Genomic DNA, 12,513 nt, shown 5'->3' with positions numbered 1-12,513 from the left:
TACTTTTCTAACTTATTACTTGTAAAAAAACCTAGAATATTCAGGTGCCCAAATAGCCCCTGGAAGCATGACTAAAGTTGCCCCCCGCCCCCACATCTGAAATGACACCTCTGCACAGGGATTTAGGTCGTCTTAACTATATTGCTCAGGGTTGCGGATTTTTCACACCCTTGAGTGACAGAGCTGGGTTGACCTGATTTTCAAGCATAGACCAGCCCTCTGAAAAGAGCTACAGGAATGATCCAAGGTCTATAAAATGGATAGAGAACTGGCTAGAGCATAGGGCTCAACGAGTAGTGATCAATGGTTCCATGTCTAGCTGGCAGTCGGTCACAAGCGGAGTGCACCAGGGATCAGTCCTGGGGCTGGTTTTGTTCAACATCTTCATCAATGATCTGGAGGATGGGGTAGATTGCACCCTCAGCAAGTTTGCAGATGACACTAAGCTGGGGGGAGTGGTAGATAGCCTGGAAGGTAGGAATAGGATACAGAGTGACCTAAACAAACTGGAGGATTGGGCCAAAATAAATCTGATGAGGTTCAACAAGGACAAGTGCACAGTCCTGCACCTAGGACAGCAGAATCCCATGCACAGCTACAGACTGGGGACCGATGAGCTAGGCAGCAGTTCTGCAGAAATGACCTGAGGGTAACAGTAGATAAGAAGCTGGATATGAGTCAGCAGTGTGCCCTGGTTGTCAAGAAGGCTAATAGCATATTGGGCTGCATTAGGAGGGGCATTGCCAGCAGATCGCGGGAAGTGATTATTCCCCTCTGTTCGGCATTGGCGAGGCAGCATTTAGAATATTGTGTCTAGTTTTGAGCCCCCCACTACAAAAAGGATGTGGACAATTTGGAGAGAGTGCAGCGGAGGACAACAAAAATGATGAGGGGGCTGGAGCACAGGACTTATGAGGAGAGATTAAGGGAACTGGGCTTGTTTAGTCTGCAGAAGAGAAGAATGAGGGGGGATTTGATAGCAGCCTTTAACTACTTGAAAGGGGGTTCCAGGGAGGATGGGGCTAGGCTGTTCTCGGAGATGGCAGATGACAGAACAAGGAGCAATGGTCTCAAGTTGCAGTTGGGGAGGTCTAGGTTGGACATTAGGAAAAAGTTTTTCCCTAGGAGGGTGGTGAAGCACTGGAATGGGTTACCTAGAGAGGTGGTGGAATTTCCATCCTTAGAGGTTTTTAAGCTGCGGCTTGACAAAGCCCTGGCTGGGATGATTTAGCTAAGGTTAGTCCTGCTTTGAGCAGGGGTTGGACTAGATACCTCCTGAGGTCCCTTCCAACTCTATGATTCTATGATTCTGCAAACCTGCCATGGTGGGAGACTCAAGGAGCTGAATCTATTTAGTTTGTCCAACAGGAGAGGTGCTGCACCTGCTGGGACATTCAGACATCAAAGACGGGGACCAGAGAAGCACTTGGGTGGATGGCACATGCTCAGTTTCAACTGGCAATTTGCCCTTCTCGAGGCTATAACTATATTACTTACTACCCTGGTGTCTGACTTCACTGCTCCCAGCTGGCACGGAAGTTGGCCTCAGCAAGTCGACTCCTGCCTTATCTGATTTATGACCCTTTGCATTTATTTGTCTTTGACCAGACAGCTCAGCACGAATGGCAGCTTCTTGGGGAACAGCAACTTACAATGGAATTTCTCAGGAGTCCGAAGCAACCAGCCGAGGAAGAGGAGGAGCTGGGAGGAAGACAGAGGGAAACTGAGGCTTAGGGAGTCGAACCATTCACTTGTTCTCCCATTCATACTGCCCACACTCATCTATCTATCTAGACATTCATGTAGCCATTTCCATCCACCCCATTATCTATCTATCTATCTATCTATCTATCTATCTATCGATCTATCTATCTATCTATTGATCTATCTAGAAAGACCTACAGGGCAGGACTACATTGACATATCTGTGCAGTGCCTGGTATAAGGAGGTCCCTGATCTGGCTGGGATCTGGGGAGCACCTGGCATGATGTGTCCCTGATCTCTAGGTACGATCCTAGTGTCACGCTGGCTGTCTTGAGGAGGGGAGGGCGGGCATTTATTATATCGTTTGACATCAGTATGTCAAAATCATAATAATTCATGTAAGATATGCCATGTCAGGGACTGTTAGAAAGGCTATGATGTGCTAAGTCAGATGATGATGTTTATGTTCATGTGTTATGTGTAATGGAAGTTATGGATGTGGTTGATATATCAGTATTTCAAATTGAGCTGTCTGGGTAACGCCTCAGACAGGCTGGCTGCAGAACAATAGCCTGCTTAATGGCCCATTAAGACATTCCCAGGTGCAAGGGGCCCAGGAGGAGAAGCCAGGGATACACCTGATGAGTCACCAGGACTAGCTCATGTGACTCTGGACTCCATTTTGGTTCTTGTAAAATTCCACAAGCAACATGGCCAGGGCCAGAGGCTATCTAAGGCAAAAGCCTTGGAATCCATTTTGTCGTCAATCCTGTTCAGCTTCAGCCACCGATCTAACTCTGGATCAAGTCATCTGCAACGGAGGCTGTGCAACAAAGGACTGAGACCCATCCAGGTGTTGGATGTGCACCAGAGGATCTGTACAAACCTGCAACTCCACAATTCTTCTAGAAACCTGATGTATAAGGACTTTCAAATCAATTGTATTTGTCTGATTTGCTTTAAGCCTTTAACATTTCTCTTATTGTTTGTTTCTTTCTTTTTATAATAAACCTTTAGTTCAGTTACTAAAGGATTGGCTGGCAGCGTGGTATTGTGGGTAAGATCCAAACTTATATTGATCTGGTGCTGTGGCTGAACCTTTGGGGTCAGGAGAAACCTTTTGGTAAAGAGCAGAGAGTTTTAATAACTGGTCTCTTTACTGGACCTAGTGGCTGATTGGGAGCCAGAGACTGAAATGCAGTAAAGGGGGCTGTGTGTATTTGTGGACAGGTTTCTTGATAACCGGTGTGGGGAATCAGAAGCACAGTTTGTGGCAGGTTGGGAAGTCTGACTTCAGTGTCACCCACCAGTGCTGGGAGAATCTGCTCTCCTTTTGCAGCCTGCCCTGACCTTGGCATTTTCAGGTGGCTACCCTGGGCACGGATGGGTCACAGTGGTGTAGTCTTGGCAGGATCCACAGAACCAGAACATTTGGGTTTTGGATCAGAACCTCGCGATATTCCAAATTTTAAAATTTGATACTGAGAGTGTTAAAGATTAAAGTTAGTCAGAATGAGTGATTCACAATCAGATAAAGCAATCAAGCTGCAAGCCTGGAGAGAGAGAGCGTCTTCAGCATGAGAGAGAAATGGCTGAGATAAAAAGAAAAGATGAGGAGGATCTCAGAAGGCTGAAACTAGAAGTTGAAGCAAGAATTTCCAAACGTGAACGTGAAATCCAAAGGCTGGATGAACTGGAGGCGAGGGCTCATCAAAGGCAGATGGAAAAAGCCAGAATCCAACTCCAGATCCTGGAAAAGCAGAAACTGTATCTTTCTGGAAGCCCAGATTCTCTTAACAGCAATTGGGAAAGAATCTTTCCAGTTTATAGCAATTTTGATATGTTTGATACTGATATGGTAAATATATGTAACCAGGTTAATGTCACCCAGTCCCAGAGAGAGTATAAATGTAAGTCTCCTGTGTTATCGGTAATCGATGGGGAAATTTGTGAAGGGGGGTGCATGCCTATAAGCAGTTGTCTGTGTCTAGTCAGGTGTGCTGTGACAAGGAAGAGAGTGTCTTTAGCCTTGGGATTGTGGAAAATAGCGGCTCATGTGTTCAGAAAAGCAGTTTATCTGCTGAGGGAGAAACGGTCTCCAAATGCTTGTCTGTTGGGAGGGGCACTTTGCCTGTTCAGGAAGCCCCTCCACTCTCCCGGGGTTTGTCTGTGAACAGTCATGAGGGCTGGGGCAAGGGGGAGGAAAGTTCAAAGTATTTGTCTGGTAAGAACAGCAGTTTATCTGCTAGGGGAGAATTGGTCCCCAGTGTACTGTCTGTGGAGCAGGCAGAAAATACCTCTCAGCTATGCTGCTGGAGGATTTGTCAGTTGTTGTACCAGAAGTGGTTCTGGATTCAACTAAAACCCAGGAAGGAAATTTTCCTAAGCCTGTGTCTGCTGGGGGTAAAGACTTGCCCATGGAGGAAGCTACCCCAATCTCCAAAAGTTTGTCTGGGAACAGCCATGTGGGCTGGGACAGAGGGGAGGAAATTTCTGACATCGTGAATGTGAAGAATAACAGTTTATCTGCTGAGGGAGAGTTTGTCTCCAAACTTCTGTCTAAAGAGCAGACAGAGTGTACCTCTCAGCTTATTCTGATTGAGGATTTGTCAGTTGTACCAGAGTTGGTTCTAGACTCAACTGAAACCCAGAAAGAGTCTGTTAGGGCTCAGGGAAATGTTTCTTTTGAGCAGGCCCTGGATGAAAAGGGTAGTGGCAGAATTTCTGTGAAAGGTGGTTTGTTGCCTAAAACTGCTCCTGAAGGAAGTTCTTGCAAGCAGTTTTCTGCAACTGAAGGGTGTGAAAGCAAATTGATTAAGTTAGTTCGGGATGAGTCACTGCCTGTAGCAAGCAACAGTTTATATGTTGGGAAAAGTGGTTCAGTTTCTAACTTGCCAAAGTTTTCCAAATGTGGATGGATTCGCTGACTTTGTTTTAGAAAGGTCCAGTTTGGATACCTTGGAAAAATAACTCAAATTTTCACACTTGGCTCCTGTTTTCTAAATGGGGAAAACTGTCAAAAAGTGTGGAAAGGTAGATCCCCCGCTACCCCGTTGCTTTTTTACTTTTTTCAATTTTCAATGAAGGGGAGGGGGAAATGTTATCACCCAAAAGGGAAAAAATTACAATGGGGAATTTTTTTCCCTGGGAAAATTGCCATGAGGAAAATTCCTCTTCTCAAGCCTAATCTTCAGAGATTTAGTCCATGGGATTTGCAAGACTGGAGTAGCCAAAGTTCTCTCTTATCCCATTATCTGACCGATAAGAGAGGAGGTGATAAGAAGCTGTGAGGTGATGACTGATGGAAAGAAAGGAAATTGGCTGTTTCGGTTTTCTCAGTCTGGTAACACAAAGAGGAGTCGGATTTAAAGTCTGAGAAACCTGGTGGGATTCTCAAAAAGCACCTAACTCATTTGATTTCAGTGGGAATTAGGGGCCTAACTCAGTTCAGCAATTTAAAATATTCCATCGACAGGCACTTCTTTACCTGGGGTCCGACTCATCCTGTGTTCCCAGATAGTTTTCAGAAGGAAAATACAAGGTCTGCATTAACGGTTGTACTAAAAGGGACTGTTTCCAGACACTTTAACGCTACTTTCTACTACCAGGGCAATGCAAAGGGCCCATTTGGCTGGAGGCGCCTGCTTCAGCTAGTGGATCTCTCAGGAAAGGCGTGGCACCTGATTTCCCGTCACTTCTGGCCTCTTTCTGAGAAACGGTTAGCAGTTGTGTTATCTGGAATCGTTATCAGAAAGTGATTTCACTTTCTATGTGACACCAGGGCCTGCTGCATCTACATCTAGGGAAGAGGAGCTCAGGCTGGAAGAAGGAAGAAAGAAGCCCCATCTATGTTCTCCTAAACACAGTGATTCCCCTGCACAGAATTTAAGGCCAAGGAACCGTTACGGTGACCCAGTCTGATTCCTGCACCGCCCAGGTTGGCAAACTTCCCCCCATGACTTCCCCATCCAGCCCTAACACCTGCACCAAAGGAGACGCCCAGATCTGAGTGGCCGAGTCGTTGGGATCCGGCTGGGTTCATGCTGACAAAGTAGCTCGACACAATGGTGATGCCCAGCTGAGAACTGTGGCCAGCCCTGGCGCAGACACAGCGAGGTCGATGGAGAGATGCTGCTGCAGACGTCACGTCCGGAGGTGGAGCTGCTGTGTCTGCAGAATCTCCCCTGCTGCTGCTGCCGGCTGTGTGCACACTGCGGGGTGGTGCCGGTGTCACTGCAGGGCCATGGCTCTGCCAGTGGAGTCCCTGGCAGTGTAGACGTGGGCTCAGCTTGACGCCATTTCCCTGTCTGTAAGGGGATAACTTTTTAACACCATCCGCATTGGATCATGTGCATCACGGGAATCCCTATTCGGGGAGGTTAGCCAATGGCCCCGCCCCTTCCGCCTGAGGCCACGCCCCTTCCTCCTCTCCTCGCCGAAGCCTTGACCCCCTAACCTGGCTGGAGAAGCCTCACCCCAGCCGGCCGACTCGCCCCAGGCAGCCCAAGTCCCGGCCCATCAGCCGGCCTGAGCCACTGGCCCCAGCCCTGAGCAACCAGCCTTGGCCCACCCCAGCCCTGGGCCAGCCATCCTGGGTGACCCGAGTCCCGGCCTGCCAGCTGGCCTGAGACACCAGTCTCCACCCGCCATAGCACAGGCAACCCGACCACCAGGTGACCCCAGCCCTGGAGTGCCGGTCAGGTGGCCCCACACCTGGAGTGCCCACCAGGTGGCCCCAGGACTGGCTGGCCCTTCCGATCCCCCGCCCACTTCATGGAGGAGGCTGAGCAGCACCCGCTTTAACTCCCCTGTGGGTCCCCTTGGATGGGACCCTGGGGAGTTCCTACACGCCCCAAAGGGGCCATGCACCTGCCTTACAGTCAGAAGTGATTCTCAGCCAGCGTGGGAGTCAGATGGGTTTATTAGTTCTCAGGATCCCAGCGCAGAGAGACTTTGGTAGCAGATTCATTAGAAGTTACTACAGCGACCAACTGGGGAACCTCAGAGCCCCACGCTGGGGCACTGCTCCCCCAGCCTCTCATGAGGGAATGGCCCTGTGTGCTCCCCATTTCTCCCCCTACCATCCTTCTTTCTGCCTGGCAGATCAGCCACTCAGGCTGCAACATGTGAAACTCCAGTGGGGCAATGGGCACAGCTGGGCCGTGGGGTGTCGTCGTGCTGGCAGATGTCAATGGCGCCACCAACTGGTTCTGTGACCTATACACAGTTACAGAGCTGGCTGAAAAGTGTGGCTGGGCTGGCCAGAGGCCCAGGGGCTCTGTGCGTCCCTGATTTCCCCATTCTGGTTTTCTGATTTTCCCCCAAGTCCATAGGGTTCTGCCCAGTGATGTCTAACGCATCCCCTGAAAGCTTAGAATTGATCGGATGCAGCATTCAGAAGTTATTGTGTTGCACAGAAGCAGAGAAATCCCGTTGCGGTGAGAGCAGCCTGGCTCCGGGCTGGCAGCTGGCCAGCAGAGGGGGTCCGACAAAAAGGCTTGGGGGGAAGAAACCAGCTGCCTTGGCCCTTAGCCTCGTGGGGATTGCCTCACATCGGGGGGGGAGGGTGTCTCAGCAATGGCTGATTGACACCGAATGCAGGTCCAGTGAAACTATCGCAAAGAAACTGAGGATGGCCTTGGAGTTGGCTCCATTACCACAGCTCCCCTCCCAACCCCAGAGCAGCTGACTTGTGTAAACATTTGTTGGTGACAGATTTTCTTGCCTGCCCCATATCGAGGACGCTGCGTCAAACTGGTTCTCGCAAGCGTGACAACGCACCCTGCTGGGGAATTTAGTTATAGAATAACTGGGCAGAGAAGAGCGCGTCGGCCTGGGTTGTATTTCAAGCCAGTTTTGCTCCCTGAGGTTGTAGAGGTGGGTAGGGGATTCCAGACAGAATCCAGGTGTCCGGAGCTCCTGGAGTATAAGAGGGTGGTTTGAGGTCAACTGATGAAAAGGGTGATGTAGAAGCTGGGGGTCATTTATATTCATGTATAACTGCAAGGCTCAGATTCAGCTGGTAGGTGATGGTGTCATATCGGCCCCTCTCTGAACCTGCTACTTCGGTCTCTAGAATCTTGGCTTTCATTGAAAACCCAAGAGTAAGGCTGGGTCTACACTAGAAACTTTGGCTGGCTTAGCTACGTCAGTCAGGGTGGAGGATTTTCCCTGCTGGCTAAGCTCTAGGATAGGTGCAGTGATACAAGCATAAAAACCCTGTTGCCCGTAGAGCTTATTTCTGCCGTCCTGTTGAAGCTGTTCCACATTGTCTAAGAGTTCCAGAGGGGTCACCCTGTTAGTCTGTGTACAGCAAAAACAACGTGAGTTCTGTAGCACTTTAAAGACTAACACATTTAGTTTCAGCAGACATGAGCTTTCGTGAGCCTCAGCTCACTTCCTCAGATGCAGTTGGTAGAAATGATACAGCAAATAGGAAACACAGAAAACATATAGGAGGCAACATTTACATATCCAAGGGCATAGAAAACAATGGGGTAGGTGGATAGAAGCCGGGTACTTGAGGCTTGATGACAACCATTGAGTAGGAGGTGAGAATGGGTGATCAGAGCAAATTACTTCGTGTAATGAGAGAGCCATTCCAAATCCCGGTTTAAACCCAGTTTGAATGTGTCAAGTTTGCAGATCATTTCTAACTCAGCAGTTTCTATTTCAAGTCTGTTTCTGAAGTGTTTTTGGAGAAGCACAGCTGTACTTGTAATGTAAATGTTGCCTTCTATCTGTTTTCTGTGTTTCCTCTTTGCTGTATCATTTGTACCAACTGCATTTGAGGAAGTGAGCTGAAGCCCACGAAAGTTTACGCCTGCTGAAATTAAGTTTGTTAGTCTTTAAAATGCTACAGAACTCACGTTCTTTTCACATTGTCTAAGTTGCTCGAAAATTCACTGGAGCAAGAGCTGGAGTGTCCCACCCGCCAGGTACAGAGTCATTCTCTGTCTTGTGCGCGCGTTCTCTCTGGCCCAGTAAATAGGGGAAACCTCAAGTAAGAGCAGGGAAGTTATTTCTCTCTGGAGTTGGCCCTGGTGGAACCGCTGCTGGGATCCTGTGTCCAGTTCTGGGGACAACAATTCATGAGGGATGTTCATCAATTGCAAGGAAGAGCCACGAGGAGTCAAATAGTCAACTGTCAATCAAACGTTGACCCTGTCCTTTGGCCCCTAGGGCCCCTCCCACCTGTTACCATAAGGCTCACCCTCTTTGGTATTACTTATGGGGTCGAGGCTGACCTATGACCTGAAGCAAGGTGTGACGCTGTCTGGATTAGGGGTGACCATTTATAATATTACAGGTATCAATATTATATGTCTGCAATAAATATTGTATAGGATATCATAGAATCATAGATGGTTAGGGCTGGAAGGGACCTCAGTCATCCAGTCCAAGCCCCAATACGCCATGCAAGGGACCACTGGGAAGGTTATAATTTGCTAAGATTGATAAGCACATTTGTATGAATGTGTCAGTGTTGTAGTGAGTTCTAAATATGCCTGGCGTATCTGTATTTCAACTTGTGCTGTCTTTCTGGGCGACAACCCAGACAGGATGGCAGCAGCACTAACCCTGCTTAATGGCCCATCAAGGGAACCGAAGGTACACTGTATCCAGTGCAAAGGACCCAGGAGTGACACCTTATGAGTCACCAGGACGTGTAAGAACATGCTCAGGGATGGGGGACTCTGGGCCTTTTCCAGGCCATGTGCTGTGTGGCTGGTTTGGGACAAGCCACCTGAAAAGGGACATAAAAGGCAGCTGCACCATCCCCATCTTCTCTTCATTCCTGCTTCCTGCCTCTGCATCAACTCACCTGCAATTGACGCTGTGAAACAAAGGACTAAGATGCATCCAGGTACTGAGTCTGCACCAGAGGGACTGTACCAGCCTGCAAACTGCACAATTCTGCTGATAATCAGATATATATGGACTTTACAGTCACGTGTATGTCTCTGATTGCTTTGACCATTGAACATCTCCCTTATTGTTTTTTCTTTCCTTTTATAATCAACCTTCAGTTGTAGTTACTAAAGGATGGGCTGGCAGCGTGGTATTTTGGGTAAGATCCAAACTTTTATTGATCTGGCGATGCGGCTGACCTTCTGGGGATCAGGAGAACATTTTGGTAAAGGGAACAGAGTTCTAAATAACTTCTCTCTTTACTGGACCTAGTTGCTAATTGGGAGCCAGAGACTAAAATGCAGAAAAGGGGGCTGTGTGTATTCCTTGTTGTGGTTTCTTGATATCCAGTGTGTGGGATCAGAAGCCCTGGTTGTGACGGGTTGGTGAATCTAACTGCAGAGTTAGCCACCAGTTTGGGAGAATCTGCTCTCCATTAGCAGTCTGTCCTGCCCTTGGATTTTCAGGTGGGCTGCCCTAGGCACGGACGGGTCACACAAGGGGTGGCATGTGACCCCTCTAAGAACTCCCTCCTGCTGCCCTCTACCAATTGGGGTGGGTTTGAGCCCTTTAGGACCTCCTTGAAAGCAGCAATGACCAGTCGGGACGGGTTCCATGGTGGGGTTACCCGGCTGGAAATGCGTTGTGTAACCTCCCTAAGAACTCCTCCCACCACCCTCCACCAATCAGCAAGAGTTTCACCCCCTTAGGCCATCCCATGAGGGAAATGTGTACCAATCAGAATAGGGATAGCGCGAGGGTCTGGGCTGGACCCCCTGATCGCTGGAGCACAGTGGCTGGTCATCCGGCAGCACTGCCCCAGAAGTCTCAATGCTGTGGAAGAAGCCATCTCATTTCAAGAACATGTTTTCCAGAAACTGTGGAAACGCTGAGAGGGAACCATGGATTCCTTCGCCGCCCACGTGAGAACATGTGATCTCCTGTCATCTGCCCCCGTGGAGGAAGGTGACCGCAGCTTGTGGGAGTCGTCAGCCGACAAGGTGAACAGAGAAGACGTTGCATAGGTAAATAAACAATAAGAAGTGAGTGGTCGAGTGCTATATGTGGACGTTAAGGCCGTGTTTCATAGACTCTTTACACATCTTAGCAAGTTCCCAATGGCGATGGGGTTTGAAGGTTGTAAAGGGTAATTCCCACCTTTTTTTAACATTTTAGAAACCCAAAATGACATGGTTCCTATGGTGTTGGCAGCACGATAAAAGGGGAGAAAGCAGAATTTCTAGTCTGGTATCAGGAAAAACAACATGAGATGTTTGACTTGCAGAAAGAGCTCGTGTCTTATTGGCAATAGGATGTCAAAATTTGGAGACAGGCCTGTATCCTGTAGAGAGATGAGATCATGAAAATGAGAGACACGGGAGATATTGCAGAGAAAGGTCCTGATAAATTCAGAGAGGTAAAATTGTGCATAGATCCTTGGCATCTGTCTGCATGGCTATGTACAGGTCTATGTTCCTACAGTCTCACCCCGCCGCCCTTCTCCCTCTGGACAACTACTGCAGGCAGAAAAAGAGATATTCAACCCCGGCTATTCAGTGGCTGGTGTACACCACTCACAAAGAAAATACACAGTTACGGTATGTGTTGTGGGGTGCAGAATTACAGGCAGACCCCTTCTTTTTACATCTTTGTTGATGGGGAAAGCACGGCCTTTGAATTTAACAGGTGTTTTTTCCATGGCTGTGTCACCTGTTATCGTGAAAAAACTCAGAATCCTATGATGGAAACAACTTTCCGGTTTCTTTATTACAAGACGCAGCTCAAAACCACCTATCTGAAAAGACGAGGTTATGTAGTCAGGATCCTCTGGGGCCATGAGCGGGAGGGTGATGATGATAGAAACAGTTAAGGATCTTGCAGATTTCTTAAAGTCCAGCTCTCTCAACCCGGATACTAAGAGATGCTCTTTTTGAGGGGAAGGACCAGCACCTGTATTATAAACCTAACCACGGTGAAGAAATCCACTACCATGATTTCCCCAGCCTGTCCCCTTTCGGAAACAAAAGCAAAGAATACCCTATCGGACACCCCGTTATCATTCATGGCAAATTTGGACCCCGCACACATTGTTTTGGAATTGCGAAAGTTAAAGGGTATCTCCCACCAGGCCTCTTTTTCCCATTGTTACCTGTCACACTGGGTGGCAAACTTATATTCCTGCTATGCTGAGCCTGCGCAGAAGCACAGGGGGACATACGCCTACACGGATGGGGAGAGGGTCACCCTGGAGACGTAGTGCACGGTGGAATCGAACACGGCCGTAGCGAAAGGGTCCGTGGTGGCAAAAACCGATGACATCTGGCATTTTGAAGAAAAATCTTACAAACGCTTTTCTGAATACGTCAGATTACACCTCCATCAGAAACAAGAGGCTTTGAGGTGTCCCGGTTGGTGCATGGACAAAGAAAAACAAAATAGGTATGTTGATGATTTCTACCAGAAAAAGGAGTGCGTTTATGCCAACACGCGATCACAGTGAATCCCACAAAGGTCCAAATTGCTGAACTGTTTTAAAATTCTCTGTGGGGTAAGTTCAGCCAAAGAACAAAGCAACCCAAGGCCAGCGTCCTGACAGACCCTGATGAACTCTTTCAGTACCTATTTCCCCCCACTTAGGAGGTTTCATCCTGCGAGTTTATTGACGGTGAAACAGCTTGTGTGTCTTGGAAGCACGCAAAAGAATGCTACCTGGTCTCTGGCAATACCAACATCTTCACAGCCTGTTCCACCACTGCTTACACCCGCTTAGAACCTACCGGCCAGGTTGCAAGAGCGGTGCCTGTACCATGCCACAGACTCGCTTTGAGGGATTATTTAGGGGATCTCTCAAGCGAAATGCCACCAGATCCACCCATGGCAGAGTTTCTGTCAGCCGG

The 12,513-nt window shown here is 48.5% G+C and overlaps 1 protein-coding gene across 1 annotated transcript in view; it reads right to left on the bottom strand.

The window, feature by feature from the left end:
• LOC137141082 (uncharacterized) overlaps window positions 1-11,935 on the bottom strand; it is a 53,050-nt gene extending 41,115 nt beyond the window's left edge. Inside the window, exon 1 of the mRNA XM_067529920.1 lies at window positions 11,861-11,935. Within this exon, the coding sequence (XP_067386021.1) occupies window positions 11,861-11,935 (75 nt within the window). The remainder of the gene's footprint in view (window positions 1-11,860) is intronic.
• Between the last annotated feature and the right edge of the window lie 578 nt (window positions 11,936-12,513).

The sequence above is a fragment of the Emydura macquarii genome, unplaced genomic scaffold, assembly GCF_026122565.2.
Source record: "Emydura macquarii macquarii isolate MOO-44397 ecotype Brisbane River unplaced genomic scaffold, CSIRO-AGI_Emac_v2 contig_365, whole genome shotgun sequence".
NCBI lineage: Eukaryota > Metazoa > Chordata > Testudines > Chelidae > Emydura > Emydura macquarii.
Note: the sequence above shows the minus strand (reverse complement) of the source record. Positions and strands in the feature narration are given on the sequence as shown.